At 30.7% G+C, this 20,050-nt stretch overlaps 2 protein-coding genes and 1 non-coding gene across 3 annotated transcripts; 2 read left to right on the top strand and 1 right to left on the bottom strand.

Annotated features, from left to right (window-relative positions):
* The first annotated feature begins 610 nt into the window (after window positions 1-610).
* LOC109799385 (serine/threonine-protein phosphatase PP2A catalytic subunit) lies at window positions 611-8,797 on the top strand. The gene is made up of 11 exons (XM_020359927.3): window positions 611-908; window positions 3,235-3,291; window positions 3,578-3,661; window positions 4,669-4,740; window positions 5,473-5,544; window positions 5,932-5,972; window positions 6,987-7,053; window positions 7,634-7,825; window positions 7,917-8,006; window positions 8,088-8,195; window positions 8,340-8,797. The coding sequence occupies exons 1-11, from the start codon at window positions 822-824 to the stop codon at window positions 8,403-8,405; spliced, it is 936 nt and encodes a 311-aa protein (XP_020215516.2). The 5' UTR covers window positions 611-821; the 3' UTR covers window positions 8,406-8,797.
* Window positions 8,798-10,491: 1,694 nt separating this feature from the next.
* Window positions 10,492-13,816, bottom strand: LOC109799569 (Lipase/lipooxygenase, PLAT/LH2 family protein). The gene is made up of 3 exons (XM_020360151.3): window positions 13,598-13,816; window positions 11,816-12,199; window positions 10,492-11,290 (listed from the first exon to the last, which is right to left on the bottom strand). Exons 1-3 carry the CDS (start codon window positions 13,752-13,754, stop codon window positions 10,581-10,583), a joined length of 1,251 nt encoding a protein of 416 aa, XP_020215740.1. The 5' UTR covers window positions 13,755-13,816; the 3' UTR covers window positions 10,492-10,580.
* Window positions 13,817-13,912: 96 nt separating this feature from the next.
* Window positions 13,913-13,984, top strand: TRNAG-UCC (transfer RNA glycine (anticodon UCC)). Its single transcript has one exon. It is a non-coding gene; the product is annotated as a tRNA-Gly (tRNA).
* Window positions 13,985-20,050: the final 6,066 nt, after the last annotated feature.

The following is a 20,050-nucleotide window of genomic DNA, read 5'->3' as shown; positions in this document are numbered from 1 at the left end:
GTTTAATCTCTAATAAGGATTACATATGTAAACAAATAACAAGTGAGACATAAATATTGAAACTATCAATAAGGATTTTATATTGTTGAAGAATTAAAATTAAAGATTTTTTTTTAGTATCAAAATTAAAATTTATTCATTTTAAATATATTAAACATATTTTTGTTATTTATTTTTTGTTAATAATTTTAATAATATAAAAATAAATATTTATACTATAAAATACAAAATTTAAATACTAGTTAGTATCGACGCCATTAATACTTGAAACATTTTTTTCGTAACACTTTTTTCAATTATTTACTAAAATACATTAAAGTATTATCTTTTTAGTAAGTCTTATTTTTAAATTAGAAAAATTTATTAAATGATAAATTCATTTATCAAAATTTATGATTTTAAATTCAGGTCTATATTAATGAAATTAAATAGAATAATAAAAAAGAGTGTTACTATCATGTAAATTAGAGTCTCAAAAACTTTCGTCCATTTTGAAGGAAGTAAGCAAGTTTTAAAATCCAAATCTGAAATCTGGACTCACCGAGTCCCAATATTATTTGGCACCAGCGTTTCAATTATTGGTAATTTCAATTTTACCCCCGAAAAAGGAGTGGTCATCGAACAAAACGAGCACAGCGAAGCCTCCAACGCTTTGGTTTCTTCACCACCACTACCCTTCGCCTCTCTCTTTCTAAAAACCAGAAACAACAAACGCAAACCGAAAAGGCAAAAGGGTTTTCCAAGTGAGATCTAGGGTTTCCTTCGATTCGGAAACAGGAAATTGATCCAACGACCTCAACGAGGAGGTGGAGTAGTGGAGCATGGATTCGGTGCCTTCGAATTCCCATGGAAACCTCGATGAGCAGATTTCTCAGCTCATGCAGTGCAAACCCTTGTCTGAGCAAGAGGTATTGTTCTTTCCACAACCTCTTCATTTTACCGCGTTTTGTTCCTTCCTTTCATTTCTTATGAAATGTGATGCGGAGATCGGAAAAATCTCTTGCAGTTTTTCATCGCTTTTATGCTTTTTGCTGGAAATGCTTCTCGCCCATGGATCCGTAGTTTGTTGTAGCCAAAATTGAATCGCTTTCTCTTTCGCGAAATTTGGATTCTCTTGGAATTGAAACTGCGAGTAGAATGCGTGTTTTGTTTGAATATTCAGTCAGATTTGCGGATTCTAGGTTTTTAGATTATTTTGGATTTGTTTCAAGGATATCATGAGATTTTGGTTAGTTGAAATTTGTCAGTTTTAGACCTAAATCAAATTGTTATGATTAATGTGATTGTTTATGCATTTAAGGTGTGGGTATGTTAGATTGTTAACATTGGCTGAGTATTATTTGAAAATGGAGGATAATATTTATTTCAGAATGCTTGTGTGTCGTTTGCCTAGGATTTTTTTTATTTTTTATTGTTATATGACTTGCTGTGTCGTTTGCCTAGGAATTATTTATTTATTTATATATATCTATTGTTATATGACTTGTTCAAAGCGGGCTAGTTGGTTTGATACCTTACTTTTTTACCTGGTTTTATGGGGAGGGCAATAAGTGCTATGAATGAAACCTCTCTCTTAACTTGAAAAGTTAAGAGTAATAATTTGTGTCTTGAGCTGGTAAAAAATAGAAAATTCTCAGTTTGTTGGTATTGGTTTCATCACAAAAAGTTGGGGTAGGTGGATTTGTTCAAAGTATATAGCTGATCCATGCAGTACTGTTTGAGTTATGACTTTATGCTTAAGGAGAGACTACTTTTCTTTTTCACCCTTGATTGGTATTGGATTTTGAAAAAATTTAGGCAGAGCTTTTGAGAAGTGTTATCTGAGTCAGGGTTACATTGTGTGATGTTTGTGTTATTTGGATACTTTAAGAAAAGAGGGTATTTAATGACAACTTTATTTTGTTTCCTTTGAATACGGTGAGAGACAGTAAAGTTGAAGTGAAATTTTAAAAAACAGTTGGTTCTTTGAATGCATTTTTTTAGTGATTAATGAATAAATTTTTCTTGCTACTTTCTCCTGTTTATCTTGTGAGCATTTTTATTAGTCAAGTTAAACAATTTCCTATTAATTTCACTTTCTTTTGGTTATTTGCATGTGTCATTGTATTTGATGGGTGGGTTCAGGGACTTAGAGGAAAGTACTACCTAGGTGTTTGCAGGCTTAAATACTTCTGGCCGAGTAATTACTAGTGACAATCTACAATGCCATTGTGGTGATGTGGGGCAGAGGATACTCTGACCATTTTAAATGCTTTGTTCTGGCTGAGGTTGCGGCCTTTCACAGAGACAGACAAAATCGCACTTATAGAAGCCACAACTTTGAGCAGGATGAAATCCTTGTTCTTTCCAGGGAGTTACTTTTTTTAGTGATTTAACAGTTTACACTCTTTGCTGAATCAGAGGGATGTTAGAGTTGGAAGCTTGGAAACTCATTATTATCCATTAAAAAATCAGCATCCACTCTGCGTCCAAACCATAGTTGTCAATAGTGTGTGATTGTTGCTACATGTCACAACACTTGGCTGCTATGGAGAAGCATTTTTTTTGTAGTTTGTCATCTTGGTTGTTGCGGATGCTATAACATCTTTAGTATCGGAAAATTGCCTGGGGCCAGCTGTGCAGAGAGAACAATTTTGAAAATCCAAATCTCACCATGGCAAAAAGTGTAGTTTAGTGCTCTCTAGGGGATCAATCGCGCAGTTTCTCATTCCCATTCGTTAAATCAAAGGGTTCTAATAAAAAGCCAATATTTTTTGGTAGAGTAAATTACATTGATACATGCAACACATATCAATCTAGCTGCATTGCAGACACTCCACATATCTACCTATGTTTTTCCTTCTCCCAATCAATAAAAGGGAACATCCTTGATTGAAATATGAGTTTGGTTTGCTTTTCACAAATGAAAACTAGAAAGTGAACATAATAAATTAATTTCATAAAAAAAAACCAAGCATAACCAATTAGTAAGTTATGCTCAGTTTATGTCCCAAGTTTAGATTGGTTTGTTTTGATATGATTTATGAATGACATTGTTATAGTTTACATAGCTTAGTTAGCATTGTTAAAATCCATTAATAATTTCAATTTTAAATTTTATTCTATTATTTGCTTGGTTTCTTTAAAGACTTTTATTCTTTTTTTTTTCTGGAAGTAGCCTTGACATTGAAATTGTTGTTGTTCTTTTTGATTTAGTGATCCAACTCTGTTTTGACATTGCACTTTTTTATGCAGGTAAGGGTCTTGTGTGACAAGGCAAAGGAGATTTTGATGGAAGAGAGCAATGTCCAGGTGTGTGTCTAACTTTTTGTGATTTACGTCAAGCGCATTTATGATTTTGTACTTTTTAGTGTAGGTTTTTTTTTAATGAATTTGTTCATATTTCACCGACATTGTCTGTATCATGCCCCTTTTTTTTCTGACTATTTTCTGTTAGGGTGCTCTTATTAACTTCCCCTTATGGTGATTTCTTCTTTGTTTAATAAGTTTTTTTTTTTTTTGGTATGGCTTTAACTCATGATGATTTTAATCAACTGAAAAAAACTAAAGAAATTATTTCATTTGCCAATAATTGCAGCCTGTGAAAAGTCCTGTTACAATTTGTGGTGATATTCATGGGCAATTCCATGATCTTGCAGAGCTTTTTCGCATTGGAGGAAAGGTATTTTTTATGGTAGTTGGTTTTATATTCAACTTGTATTTTTAAAATTTTTGATGGCTTGACTAACTATATTTTAAATGTACGTGTTAAGTAGTACTTGGAAAATTAGGTAGTTCCATGCACCTTTGATGTTCTATTGTGAAATTAGGTTTATCTTATTTCACAGAACCCCCTTTTCAGTTAAAATTTCATTATAGTGTAATCCTTTCAAATTCCAATTGCTAGATGCTGAATTTTAATTTGGAATTTGATAGCATCAATGCATTAAAAATTTCTTTTCAAGTTTCTCTTCCTGTGTAAAAAATACTCGACTGGCATTTACACATTTTTTTTGTTTAGTGAAAACTGCGTGGAACATTTGAGAAAGGGGGGGGGGGGTGGCAGACTGAAAGCAGGCACTAATTCATCTTTTCCATTGTTTGATACATTTTGACAGATGAGATAAAAAATCAATATGGGTCCTGTTTTATTTTTGGTTCTCAGAATTGAGAAGAAAAGGGAGAGAAAGAAGTTCCTCTAGTTTTCTTTATTCAAATTACAAAATTACTCTTGTTTACATTATCTTATTTTTGATTCTGGATATTTATATAATACACATCGATGTTTCTTTCTTTTCATTTTTTACACATCCAAATAAAAGGGAAGAAAACTTTAATCTTTCTTTCCTCTTGTATTTTCCTGTACCAAACAAGCTAAAAAAAATCCATTTTCTTCTCTTTTCTATCCTTTCTTTTTCTTTTCTTTCACATTATTTTCTAAACCAAACATACCATTAAATTTATGTGAATATTCTTAAGGATTGATGGTTGTACTTGGATTTATATCGGTGATGATTATTTACCTATATGATTAACCAAACAGTCTGATCTGATTTTTAATTTCTGATGTAGTTATCCTGGAAGTTTTTTTATTTATTTATGATGCGTTTTTATTTATAGGATTTTTTCTTGATTGAACCATTATTTTCTTCTACTTACTGATTTCTAGTTATCATTTTTTGTTGGTAGTGTCCAGATACAAATTACTTGTTTATGGGAGATTACGTGGACCGTGGCTATTATTCTGTTGAAACTGTTACGGTAAATATCAACTATTATACTGATTTTTTTTGGGTGTTCAACTTCAATCTGAAATACTTTATTTTGTCATTATTTATTTTTCATAAGGTGTTATGGAGTTCAACTTCAATCTGAAATACTTTATTTTGTCATTATTCATTTTTCATAAGGTGTTATGGGATTATTTGATTAGGATGTTCTAGTGAAATATCATAGGTCTTGGGCTAAGTGACCTGGCCTCAATAGTATATATTTTTTAGTGATTTGATATCTGCTTGCTTGGAGGATAGAAAATTACTTTGTTTATCAGCATTTTTTTTACCTGAAAAATTTCTTTTTTCTGGACCATAATTCTAATATATATATATATATTTTTTTGTAGCATACTGCTACAATGAGAATGTTGGGTTACTATTCATGCAGTGTGTTGTATGTGTGGGGGCTTATTGGTTGCCAGCGTGGTATTAGTTAACTATTTGTGGTTGTGCATTATGCTGTCCAAAATAAAAAACCCCCATGATTATGTTTCATGTGTAAATAATGCATTGTCTATAAAACATGTTGGATACCATTGTAATACACTGATAAATAAACATTAACATGCAGAGATGATGTGTATGACACTCAAACTGATGTTGTGTTACAAGTTAATGCCGACTATTCTTTAAATTGCATATTTTAGATGGTGTTTATTTTGCTTTCAGATGGTATTTGTTTTGTAACATTTTTTAAGTTAATTAAGTCATTATGCAGCTTTTGGTTGCCCTTAAAGTGCGCTATCGTCAGCGTATCACTATTCTGAGGGGAAATCACGAAAGTCGCCAGGTTTGTTCCTTCTTAAATCACATGACATTCCTGACTAGTTACTTACAGATTAGATTAAAAACCTATTTTGTCCTAGGAGGCATGGTCAGTATCTGTCGAGTTCTTGATAGATTTTTTCTATCAATATACTACCTGTAAGTTCATATTGCTGCCAATTGGATGCTTTCACACATCTAGATGATGGAAAGAATGTAGTATTTTGGGAACCCAAATATGCTTGTTTTAAAAAATGATATCATTGGTTTTGATGAAGTAGTTAGGGTTAGAACTTTTACTTTTTAAGAGACTGACTATAGCACTGAGTACATTGACTTATATGTTTGTTTAGATGTTTCTGTATGTTTGTAGCTTTGAATGGTAATGGCTGATCATAGTTTTCTGCTGCAGATTACTCAAGTTTATGGGTTTTATGATGAGTGCCTGCGGAAGTAAGTACCTGCTGAATTCATTATTTATAGGATGCTTTTGTTTAAGATAACGTTGATAAGTGATCATTGTTGTCTACATTTAGACATATTTGGTATGTACTCATTCTCTGGTTTCTGGCCTTCTGTTGAGGATTGATGTATGAATTTTTTTTGGTATATTAGAATGAGTTATCTTTTTTATTCCTCAATAGACGACAACAACAATCTTATTCTACTAGGTTATGTCAGTTACATGGTTTGCATGATGCTAATGGTCTCTCAAATAGATGATGGGACTGTTAATTTGATCCTTTTCCTGACACTAACACTATTAGTAGAAAGGAATGCTACATTATTGTTGTAACTAAGGTTTTTCATTGGAAGTTAATTTTAACTCAGATTGTAAAGATTTGATATATGATTTGTGGACCATTCACAAGCAACATGGTATTCCTGAGTTAAGTAGTAACTATTAATTAAATTACCAAGATATCTTGATTTTATTCATTATATTTATAGTGTTAGTAGCTTTTCTTTTTCCCCTTAATTTTTATTTGCATATTCATTGGTTTGATGTGATTTAATAAATATCACAAATTTGATCTTAATTGTTTCCTATGTTTAAGGGCTTTGGATCCTCCTTACTAACATGCTGATTCCATGATGCGAGAATTAAAGTACCGAATAAATAATATTTTAATGGACCCTATACAAATAATGGTTGTCCTGCTATCCTAATATATTTACTTTTGTGTCTTTCTCTTGTATAACATTTAACATTGAGATCCAAATACAGGTAAAAAGTTGTATGCATTATACAAATATAAAGTACACCTAATTAATTTTTTAAATCAAAGTTGATTTAGAATTCATATCATTCTGCTAATTGGGCCTTTTTCTTTTGAGGTGTTCCATTCTCTTTTGTATTTGGTATTTGTTTTTTTGATCCTTCATAATTTTTTGTTTCTTTTTAATAACTTTCATATTTGAAGTTGTGCAATCCTTTGTTGGTTAATATTCTTATTTGATTTGCAGGTATGGTAGTGCTAATGTTTGGAAGATCTTTACTGATTTGTTTGACTACTTTCCATTGACAGCATTGGTTAGTCCGCTATTACATAACTTTGGAAAGCACCATCGGATATTTTGTTAGATTGTCATTTTTCTCAGGTCCAAGGTAGTTTTTGTGATTCAATAATCATGGGCTTCCTTGGCGTTCTAGCTCACATGTAAAAATGGCTTGGTTTGAACCAAACTAATCATAAAGTAGTTCAGTTCTTTGGAAAAACAGAACCATGCATCGGTGTGAAAAAGAAAACCAACCCAAACTACAAAAACCAAACTGTTTTGAGAAAAACCAAACCATGCACAGGCCTAGCACACATTATGAATTTTGTAGGATTTTACGATCCTATGATTTTTTATGATTTTTATTTTAACTTCCTTGCCTGGGTTCATATGCATTTTGTTATTGGTTCTCTGAATTCAGTATGCCTCTTTTTGTGCTGTCTTGTTTACTTGTATCTCTTATATATGAAAAAATATGCTTCTGATGCTTACTCTTATTACTTTCTATGTAAGCTTCATGATATGCTTCTCAATCAATTTCAGTTCACATAATTCAGTGAAATTTCCAGTTTTTCATAATTGAATGTTGCTAAAGTGATATATTAACTTTATAGGTTGAATCTGAAATATTTTGTCTTCATGGGGGGTTGTCACCATCTATTGAAACCCTCGATAACATACGTAATTTTGATCGTGTACAAGAAGTTCCTCATGAGGGACCCATGTGTGATCTTCTATGGTCTGATCCGGATGATCGTTGTGGTTGGGGCATCTCTCCTAGAGGTGCTGGATATACCTTCGGCCAGGTAATCAAGTTAGAAATGAATGTATCAAGCTTGTATTGTTTCCAACTGTCATTAATCCTTTTTTAATTGCTTATGCAAATTGTTTTTGTAGGACATATCTGAGCAATTTAACCATACCAATAACTTGAAGCTGATAGCTAGAGCTCACCAGCTGGTTATGGAAGGATATAACTGGGGTCATGTAAATCCTTGATGTCATTAAGTTTGCTTTTATATTTATTCGTTGTGGTAAATGTTTTTGATTTATAGTCCATTGTTGCAGGATCAAAAGGTGGTTACCATATTTAGTGCACCTAACTATTGTTATCGTTGTGGGAACATGGCATCAATTCTTGAAGTTGATGACTGCAAAGGACACACATTCATTCAGGTTGAGCTTTCTTTTTTATTACCTACTTTTAATTTTAAACATGCTACAATTATTATTTTTGCCGGCTACATCAAGTAATATTTGGATGTGTAATTTTTTTTTTTTAATCTTTTGTACATAAGTTAATTATTTTTTTAATTCCAGTTTGAGCCAGCTCCAAGGAGGGGAGAACCAGATGTAACTAGGAGAACACCTGATTATTTCCTATGATACTATTTTGGTTGGGTTGCTGTTTACAGCACAGCAACTAATGCCCTGCAGTAATGTGCAAGCTCATCTACTTGTCCAAATCAGAGCCATGAATCATATTGATACTTATATTTTCGAAGTTAGGCTTCGCTGGATGTGTTATTTAGTTGAATTATAACTGAATCTTTCCAAGAGGAAGCTGAGGAGCAGGCGATGCTATTGTGGGCATGTGTATCATTCCAGCATGCAATGTATCAATTTTAATGTTTTGTTTCCAATTTTTCCTTTTCTATTTATTTGCAAACTCTCTTGACGTTTCTTTTCTCAATTTAGGATTATTATCAAGGGGGCGGGTTTCTGTAGATGGATAATACTTCAACATATCTTTTAATGGGTGTTTTACTATTTTTTTAGCCGTCTTCTGAGAATTATATTTTAGTAGGTAGTCTTGTTTTATTGTTTTTACATGAAATGACTTAATTTTCCAAATATTTAGAGCGAGAGGGAGGCGTCTATTGGTGATGAGTTTAAGGTGATATTCATGATCGATTGGGATATTCGTACTCCGTTAACCTTCGTGAGAACTAAACGAGATTCTCTAACCATCGTTTGCCTTGATATTTATTTATTTTTATCTAAAACAGGATCATCATCGTTATTATTACTATATTTTGACAGGTATTTCTTACTTATTCAGTAACTGTTTATTTTGCGGTTTCGGGAAATTTTTTATTTGCTGTTCAATTTTATTATGGATATCATAAATATATTAACTTATTTTTGCAAATATATCACACTTATTGGTCAGTAGATGATAATTTGCGTTTTCTGCTATTTTATTTTAACTGATTAATTGGTCCTTGAAGGCTCTTAAATATTTTTTTTTAAATCACATTCTCTATTATTGGGTGATACTGATGAGTGTTATTAATTTGTGGGTTACATGTTCATTTCAGTTGAAAATAAATATTGCGTTTAAATAGGGATGTGCAAGTATGTCACTTGCATTGTTCTTGTGGTATGATACTAGTGATCCAAGGGAAACTTGAAGATAGTGTCAGAGTAGCAACATCAGGCATATCATATGGTCGAGAATTTGAGAAGCGTGTCATACAGTAAATTTTTGGACTTGTGGTGTCACACGAAACTAGTGATAGGATCAAGAGGTCTGAAGTGTGAACATGCAAACATGGAACTGATGATGTGCATTGAAGAAAAATTCCAAACATTTATAGGGCTATTTAAAGGAATGTTCAGTAGATAAGTGATCATGATAAGGTGAAGAGTGATCGATGGTAATTGGTAATTCCTCAAATTTTATCATGTCTATGTCATAAAGACATATGGTATATATAGTCTCAGGTTCTGCAAGGAAGAAGACAAGCCAGAACACAAGGGAAAAACGTTAATTAAAGAGAAATTATATTTGTAATACAAAATTTACAACGAGAGAGAAAAAATTAATAATATTCTGATGAAGATAGACACAAAATAATATATAAATTGTTGTATGTATAGTACATCTCAATTAAAAATCCATCAATACTGAAGTTGATTGCAGTTAATAACAACACTCATCTTGAGAAGAATCTCATTTGTACTAATCAAATTCTGGCTAGTTTGCAATAAATTCTGGCCAGTCTTAATATGTTCAACATATCAAAAGAAAAAGGAATGGTTTTATATCAGATAGAATAGAAGGTCTTGGCATATTCTACATATCCCAAAACTGGATTTTGCTTTATTGATTTGTAGATTTTTTTACACTGTACATGCCTATTAAACCTATTTAACAAAATATTGATACTTCAAAACTGCCACTATCTCTATTTTGATGTGTATCACATCTAATAAAAATACAGGTGACATGTTATAATAATTGGACAAATAATAGTCTTTTTTATTGCGTTCACAACAATTATAAACGACTTATAAAACATTAATGTCTATATTCTAACTCAGAATTAAGAGATTTTAATACCTTCATTACTCCTCTCCATCCCTTCAAACTACCTAACCAGATAAACAATTTTTTAACAAAATCTCATTTCCACCTTCCATTCCTTTCCAGCCAGAGTATGTAAGAAACAAGTGACCAAATGAGAACTATACAACAACAATGGTCACGGTATAGATAATTATAAGTTAAACCTGGTTTAAAAATAAAACCACTTAACATGCGTCAAAATTACAACTTTACATATCACTTGGTAACTTTGGACCTGGTGCTATAGGCTTAAATGCAGCCAACACCACAGAAACTTTACATGCAAGAAATCCCATCATTCCAACTATGAGATCTTTTGGGGTTAGCATCACTTGAAGATCTCCTGAGCCATACCTCGCTGCAAGTACACCAAAGACTATAGCCAATGCCACGCTTGCTATTGGACCCTTCACTCCTCTGAACAATGCATCAGTTCTTTCCTTGTCACTGGAGATTAATTCTGAAGCTGGCAATTCATCCACAGATCTCTGCAACAGTAGCAGATACAAGAAGCCTCCAATCCCACCAATTAAGAAAGCAATCCCACCATTTTCCCCAATTGAGAGGGAAGCAACTGATGAACCAAAAAGTGTCAGCATAGCATCATAAAATAACAATGAGAACTTCAAATCTGCATATTCCCTCATGCTCTCTTCTTTTGAGATCTTAGGACTTGAGAGCAAGGCATGGTCATTAAGTCCTTTGACCAAGATGCTTATAGGATCAGTCCCTTCCAGCTCAGTCACAAGGCTAGGTCTCAATTCCAACATGGACAAATCAGTTCCCTCTCCAAGCAACACATCATCAATGAGAAAGTCATACTGGAAACCTGTGTACCTTAGTACCCCATCTTCTTGCCCTAACGATTGCCCTTCACAACTAATAGCCATTAAGGATACATTTCCTAGGCGCCATTGACCTGACCTTAGAGACAAAAGAAGGGTGTTGTTAGAAAACCTTAGTTTAAACTTGAAGATATGGGATAAGAACTCATATGATTGTACCAACAATTATTTCTTCATTCACAGAGAGCACATATTGATTGTATAATGCTTTTAAAAACTATAATTTGAGCGAAAGATGTCGCAAGAAATATAACGGTACACTGACTTCCTAGCAAAGAATGCAGAAGAGATATTTTCCTGGGTACCTAAAAACAAATTTGTGGATAGGAGTAATAAGAACACATTTTCTAACACGCTTTTTTTAACACAATCTGTCCTATTAGTTAAAATTTATTAGAAATTATAAAATCACAAACAAGACTTGTTAAATAAGAAGTGAGACCCCATAAATTTTTGTGATTTGTAATAAATTTTAACCAATAAAGAGTATATTACCAACATTTCTCTTGTTGTATATAAGTATTGATAAATTGTAGGTATTGAATGATGTAGTCTACAGAACCTTTTAATCACTCCGAAACAAATCAACAACAACATACCTGATTCAACACTAACCCAAAGAGCCTCAAGTCTTGCAGTTTTTGGACCCTCAAAAATGAATTCATCTACAGAACCTGGTTGGAAATGAAGCATGTCCACATTAGTCATATCCCCTGATTCTGTAGAATGATCCATCATCAAACTCGCAGGGATCCTTTGCAATATGGAATTTCCATCTTCATCTATCAAGCATAGGAGAATTCCCGCATTTAAGTTACTAATACCCGAGCCATATAAGTTGCTCGTACCTAACTTGACCCTAAATAAAGATTTGGACCCATCCTCCTTCAGAGATGATGCAATTTTTTCTACTGATGTATCTGTGTATACTTTCACATCAGAGGCTAGCAAAAGATGTGAAGGCCTCGCATAGGTCTGAAAATCTGTGGCAGTAACATTAGAGATTGATGAATAAACTAAAAACATATGCAACATCACAAGTACTTCTTTAGAACATAAGTGACCAAAAAGTTTACTCTAATGGTCTTCATTGAAAGAGAAATACTACACATACAACAAAAATTATACAACAATTTATACAATATTACTTTTGTGTAATTGTGTCTATCTCTCTCCATCACTGAAATAGTCTACCAACTACACAGTTAACAAATGATCTTCATGGAAATGATGTGTCATTGGTTATAACCCTTTTCCTTACACCCTTTTGTCCCAAATTAGGAATAAAAAATAGAGAACCGTTGAATGTGAAGGGAAAATAAATCACTCGGGTCTTCATTTCAAATAAAAGTGTCTGATAAGAGCATAATGAAATCGGGAAACTATCTCTTTGATCAATCCCATAAATTAGAAAGGGAGGTGCTTTTTGGTCCAAAAAATGTGGAAGGCAATCCATGTTGGTAACTACCAGTCATTGGACCCAACAAGTATGAAATTTAACAGAAGTTGGTTAAGCCAAGTTTAATGTGTGTATAAAAAAGAAGGCAAAGTAACACGGATGCTAAAGTGACAAGTAGCTATATATTATAATATTACATAAATCGACTGAAACCAACACACTGTTTGGACAACCAAAATCAACCGATTAGATTCATTGCAATAATCTTGTTCACCGAAATATCTCGCAACTGTCGCAATTGCAGCATTAAACACGTGGAAGATTTCACTAATACTTTACCTACCCCAATAAAGTAAATGACGTGACTATTGAATAATTAAGTGTGATCATTGATTCATTGAAAAGTAAATGCAAATCGGTGTAAAGAGTAAACCGTATCAGTCTTGACAACCAACATATAAATAAATCCTTTCATATGACAATTTTGTATGACAACATTATATAAAGGATTATATTTTTTTCCACCGATATTATACCCGCAGTATTAATCAATAATTAATTTGCCTTCGGAGAATTATATTTGATTCCCCTTACGGCCTACTTTAAAGCAAAAAGTTAAAAGTTATAATCATTAATTAAAAAACTTATATTAGACCGATAGGATACATGCATTTCAATAAACAAGGAAACTATTTAAATCTTAACCGTTCATTTTCTTTAAGTATATCAATGCTTTTTTGCTTTTGCCTATGAAGTGAATCCATCGTTCTAATTTTCTAAAGGAGTAAAATCCTTAAAATTATGTTCCCAATTTCCCACCGTCTGTCAACATGTAACCAAACCAATCTCTCTCTCTCTCTTTTCTCTTTCCAGTTCAAGACTTAACTTTCTCCCCCAAAAAAATTGAAATTCATTTGCATGAAGCTAAAAGTTCAAAGTTTAGATTTTTAACAATTTTCTGCTAAAACTGTTATGTGGGTACCTTGAAAATCTGTGCGAGACAGTTTGGCCCGAACAGCAAAGCGCAAGTATCTGTTTTGGGTTGTTGGAGAGGATGAGACTTGTGTGATTGGTTTCCTTTGGAAATCATGAGAGTAGAAGGTTGAAGGTATCACACTCCTCAAAGGAATTCCCTGCATGTCTCTCGTCTTCAACACACAAATCCAAGTGCAGTGTAGGGAACGTTACGTAACCAAGGACATCTGAATCCACTAAATAATAAAAAAGATTATTACTACAAAACAACAAGCATTTATAAAAAAGATAAAAAGGTACTGAGAGGCTAAGTAAACAGCAAGCGTTTGTAGTCCAACGGTTAGGATAATTGCCTTCCAAGCAATAGACCCGGGTTCGACTCCCGGCAAACGCATTTTTTTTCTCATTTACTTTTGAACTTTTATCTTCTTCAGAAACAAATATATCTACAAAAAGACAATTCATTTTTTCTTTTAAACAACTTTAACTCTATATAAAAATTATATAAATCGTATGATAATAATTAATGAGAAAGAAGACAGACTTTTTCATGAAAGTTTTATCTTTAAAATTGTTAATAATTATTTAAGACATGAAGTATTTTTTTTTCTACTAGTTTGATATAATCTCTTTTTATCATTTACTTTTGAAATTTTATTTTACTTTTTTAAAACAAATATATCTGATACTAGTCTATACCTATTATAATTAAAGGGATAGATATATAACTCTTTTTGGTCTCTGCTATTTAACAGACCATTATATTTCTTGAATATATATAAAAAAATTATAATTTTTTAAATAATTATATGCAATCTTCTAATATTTTGTTTATGTATAACTACTAGAGGCACGAAGTGCCTCAACCCTTCTAAACTTAAGAGATATAATATACTTTTCTATTATCAAGCAAATCTTATATTTTTTCATATTTTTCTCTCTTCGATGTGATGCACAACTATTATAAAAAAGTTGTATATAGTTATTCATAGAATATATATATATATATATATATATATATATATATATATATATATATATATATTTGAAGGATATAATAATCTAGTAAAAAGTGAAGACCAAAAATAATTACATCTTGGTATCCTCTTTATAACATTTATAGATAATGTTATTAATTGCATTTTTAATTTTATTTTTAACTGGTCCAGAAAAAGGAACAAAATAATTAAATATGTGAACTATTTTAAGTAGTTATTTTTTTTGGGTAAAAATAGTTATTTAGCGTACAAGATATTTGAAACATAAATTTACGAAAAAGTTGAGAAAAAATATAAAAAGCTAAATTAAAATATGGAAGATAAAAAATATTTTAGAAGTTAAGAAATAAAACGATTAACAAAATATATATATCAAAAAGACATATCATTTTTATTAGTTGTGTAAATTTATATGTAATTTTAATACTTTTAGTTATGATTATTTATATTTGATTTTCATGGTTTTCAAGTTATTAAGATTAAATGTTTTGTCATATATATATTTTATCTAACAATTAATAAGGATATAATAAATTCATGTGTGAGCAGCAATTTTAGTATTTATATGTATCTTCAATAAATTCTATTCGGATGATGATAGAAAACATTTTTATATCATGATTATATTATCATTAAATCCTTTTTTTAAACATATATGATATTTAATAGTAGAAACATATAAAATTTGAAAAGTAAAACTTTTACCATAAAGAAGGAATACTTCATTAAAATTTAATACAAAAAAATTAATATTGATCGGCCCTACAGCAAAATTACAAATACTACTTCAAAATTAATTTTTTAGGTGGTGATTGGTCTCACATTGTATAGATGTTTGATACATGCGAGTTGAGGAGGTTGTCTACGTTGTTGTTCTTGATCATCAATGGATACTCATCTTGCAGTAAGAACTATAAAATAGCATGGTAGAAAATTATGGAACTTCAAACGAGTACAAATTTTACAAATAAGCATTAACGACTACAGAGTTGCGACAATTACATCAAACAAATTGTTAATAAAAATATCTTCAGCACCAGAGGAGTACCTACGAACATCAAAATTAATGATGTGGACCATCTTGTTTTGAAGTGTAAGCAAATGAGTATATTAAATGTATTACATAATCCAATATCGTCCAGTTTCGACCACTTGCTATATTAAATGTATTTATATATTTTAATTTACAATAAAATTTAATAATACAGAAACTAATTAATAATTATGTAATTTAAAATTACTTAATAACTAATTTAAAATTACCTAATAGTTACTCGTAATAATTAAGGGTGAATTGTTAAGATAAAGAATAGGGTGCATGTCATCATCTATATTTTGAAAAAAGTTATTATGACTAATCTAAAATATTATAAACTATTTATTTATTACTTAAAAGATAGTTGTAACTTCATGTTATTTCTTAATTATGTATACTTATGATATATGTAATTAAGAATTATATTTTATATTGTTTTATTATTTTTAACTTATGTGGGAAGGGAAGTTGGAGTTGAGATAACTCTAAACTTAAGTTATAGAGGATATAAGTTAAGTGTGTGAAAGTTCGTCTGAGGAGTTTGAGGTATATAAGACGGATTTTGAGAAATGAACTTCATAAATTTATAATTCAAAATTTCAAATAGAAGTTAGAAAGACAAGCTTTTAGAGCCAATGAAGTCCAATCTATGATCCGGTTTTATCGAAAAATCTCTTTTCTTCTCCTAATTGATAGTTGGTATGGTAGAAGCTAAGATTCAAGCTGAGGAGCTGTGAATCTTAGATAAAAATCATTGTACAAGGGTTTTGGGTTTTCAAGTTTTGTTCCCTTCTTCCTTGTTTCTTGGAGCAATCGAGGCAAGGGAAACTTGTTTAATCTTCAAAGTTGTAATTGTAGTTTTTCAGTTGTTGATTTATGCTTTGGTAAGCATTCTAAGTTGAATTTTTGAAGATAGGACTTGGTGTTCTTGGTGAAGAATGAAGAAATTGATGATCTTGTAGTGCTTGTTTGTTGCATGTGGAATTTTCTTCAATTTATGAGTTGTATGATGATAATAGATGAATATATCTGAGTTGCATGCATGAATCTTGTATTTGGAAGAGAGAATTTGGAGTTGTAAGTTGGTGTTTGTGAGTTATTGGACATGTTCTTGATGCATGCATGTTTTCTGGGATTGATTGCTTAGAGCGCCCATAGATGTTGCTCAAAGCAAGTACGTAAGGCTGTTCAAAGTTACTCTCTGACTTGGTTGCTTATAGCAAATTTATGGTACTTAGAGTGAATTTAGTCATGTCAACTTTGTTGTTGAGCGCTTCGAGCGAATTCTAGTTGCTTCAAGCGAGCTATAAGACACTTAAAGTAGCTATTTCTCATTTGAACTTATAATTTTCTCAACTTATCTTATTGAGTTGGTTGTTTACATGATGTATGACAAATATTGAATTTAGTTCATTATATATTGATTTATGATGATGTATAGTGATGATTTAAGTTGTTTAATTTAAAAGTTGCCTATTGTTGGAAATTGATTAAATCAAAAGTTGCACATTGATTTAAGTTGTTAAAGTTGAAGGTTGTTTATAACCTTAAGTTAATAAAGTTGAAAGTTCCTTATTAACGAAGTTGTACAATGATGAGTTGTATGAACATGTGGTAATGAGATACATTTTTACGTTGATATACATAAAAGCAAGAGGAGAGTACAGTTGTTTTAGAAATTAAAATATCTCATTGTGTAAATATAAGTTATGGTGCTCCGGGAGCCTAGAGTTAAAAATCCTCCAGTGAATAAGTTAGCTCTTGAATGAGTAGTTGTTTTTAAGTTGTTTCCTCCAGGTCTTATGTAGAACAATATGGGGGTTAGGTCAAACCATACTGATTATAAAACAACCAAATGTAGATTTGTATGAGGGTTAGATCAAATCATACGTGTATAAAGTGTCAAATGGAGTAAAATATGAAATTGAGGGGTAAAATTCTCAACTTTTTGCTGGAAAGGTGCATAGTATTTAGAGGATAGTCGATGAACTAATTCTATATGAGGTTTAGATATGCATGCTAAGGTCGTGATATACACACTCCCAAATTGTTCTACCATGATAGTAGTACTAGAATTTCCTAATGTAAGTGGCAAAACTAGATCAACCAAAATAAGTTTTTAAATAGGTTACCATGCCTAAAGTTGCCTATAATTAACCTAGAGAAGATAGGTCAGACGTTGTGGTTTTGTTGGGGCAAACCATTTAGACTGCTTACCTCTGTTGTAGGAGATCTCTATAAGTTGGTATGCATGACAAAACATTAGTTGTTTATTTCATGACTAACATTGTTTATGTTGAGAATGTTTATTAGGTTGTAAGTTATATTTGAAGAGTGAAAGTTGTAAATGATGATGATAAGTTGATGTTGTGCTATGATGTTGCTTAAGTTAAGTTGTGCATAAAAGTCCTTGTGTTGAGAAAGTTGTAAGTTGTTCAATTATTTATAGCTAAATATAAATTTTTCTATTTAGTGACCTTGTTGATTTTTAGTTGATGAGTTGTTTAAATGATTTTGAGTTGTTCAATTTATTTCCTTCAATTATTCTCAATTGCTAAGTTACGAGATGATGTTGAAAATGTTATGCTCTTAAGTTGAAAGGCTAATCCATTACTTTAAGTTGTTTTTATTGAAGTTGTTACTTCCTTACTTGATGCATGTTATTTTCTTTCACAAATTTATCCTTATTTTTCATGTTTTTGGACCCTAATGATCATACTTGGTATAAAATTAGGATAATATTAGGTCGTGGATGGTCGTGCTGGAGATGATGTGATTTTTGGATGTGTTATTTTGACACAACATTTGTTTAGATTTGCTTGATCAACGACAAAGTTTTATACTTTTAGTATTTTGTACAATTGATGTATATTGTATATATGTACATGATTTATATGTAATCTCATAAAAGACTTTATGTTTTCCAATCATATAAGAGGGAATTGTTTTTATATGTTCTACACCTTACACACATATCTCTTACATAAATGATCAAGTATTGTTGTATATGAATTCTAGTTAATTGTATATCATATGTTTTATGATGTATTATAATTGTATTATGTTAAATATAATGACCTATCAGATCGTTACAATAGTTGATGTTGATTGTTATTAAAAAGTTATGATATTAAATAAATTCATACAATAATATTAACATGTTAATGTAATTGTTTTAAGCTAAAACTTAAAATATTTTTATTTCATGTTTAAAGAATTTAATTATCCAAATTTTTAAAAGACTAAAATTATTATTTTTGAGGATTAAATTAGTAGTTTATTAAAAAAAATATTTGAATATACTTTTTCTAGTTTATTTAAAGTTATTATACCTATTGTACTCGTTATTATTTGTTTGGTTTTTATTAAAATTTTGTGGTAAAAGAAAATGGGACCCTTTTGTGTTAAAAATAGTTTACAAAAGTTGCCCATAAAATGCTTAAATGGTATGAGAAAGTTAATATATATAATATTATAATATAGTAAATAATGTAAAAAAAAAATATTACCAAACTTTAATTATAACTCCTGAGCGATTTGAAAAATATAACTCAAATATTTAATTTTTAGTTCAACATGTTAAGAAGTAGAAATATTTTCAGGAGAGAAGGTTAAATGAGTATAAAATTAAATAATTTACTAATTGTTCCTACCGTAAGTCCGCTGTCATCGTTAGGGTCACCGCATCCGAGGTATTGTCCGTTTTGGCGCTCGTTGGGCCGTCACGGTTTTGTCCTTGAAAAGGCGCCTCGGTGGGTTAAGGAGGAAAAGTGTTTATAAACTACCCTTAGTCTCGACTCCTAAGCGATGTGAGACCTTTAGGCATACCGGAACACTAATCAAACTTAATTTTTTTCTATATATATTAAGTAAATTATAATGCACATTTTAGTTAATAAATTTATTTTATTTTATTATTATATTTTAATAAAACGATATATACCCAACGTTATTCAATTACAAATAGTCATATATAATTATTTTATTAATCTTTATAATAATTACTTTAAATATCATTTTAACAAGAATTCTTAATTTGTTGACAATGTATATATTTTATACTAACAGACGATAATGTAAAAATATTGAACTTTTATTTATTTTTTATGTTTCAATTTTTAATTATATCTGTAGATCACATGGGTTGAAACATTAATTTTGATATAAAGAATACATCATGTGTGCCATTGACTATGATATACCGCACATTAATTTATTAATAATATCATCAAATAATTTTTATGAATACTAGTCTGTATTTCGACAAACAAAATATTATAACTTACTTAAAAGTTCTAAATTATTTATTTAGTACTTAAATAAACCCTGATGTTATTGTTATTAAACACTTGTGATATCAAATATTTCTATGAATCTGTTTTAAAATAAAATAAAAATATTTTTATGTCATTCAATGTATAAAGAA

This window comes from Cajanus cajan, chromosome 2 (genome assembly GCF_000230855.2).
Source record: "Cajanus cajan strain Asha chromosome 2, NIPB_CcT2T_4, whole genome shotgun sequence".
Lineage (NCBI taxonomy): Eukaryota > Viridiplantae > Streptophyta > Magnoliopsida > Fabales > Fabaceae > Cajanus > Cajanus cajan.
The sequence above is the reverse complement of the archived record's forward strand: the minus strand, read 5'-3'. Positions and strand labels throughout refer to the sequence as shown.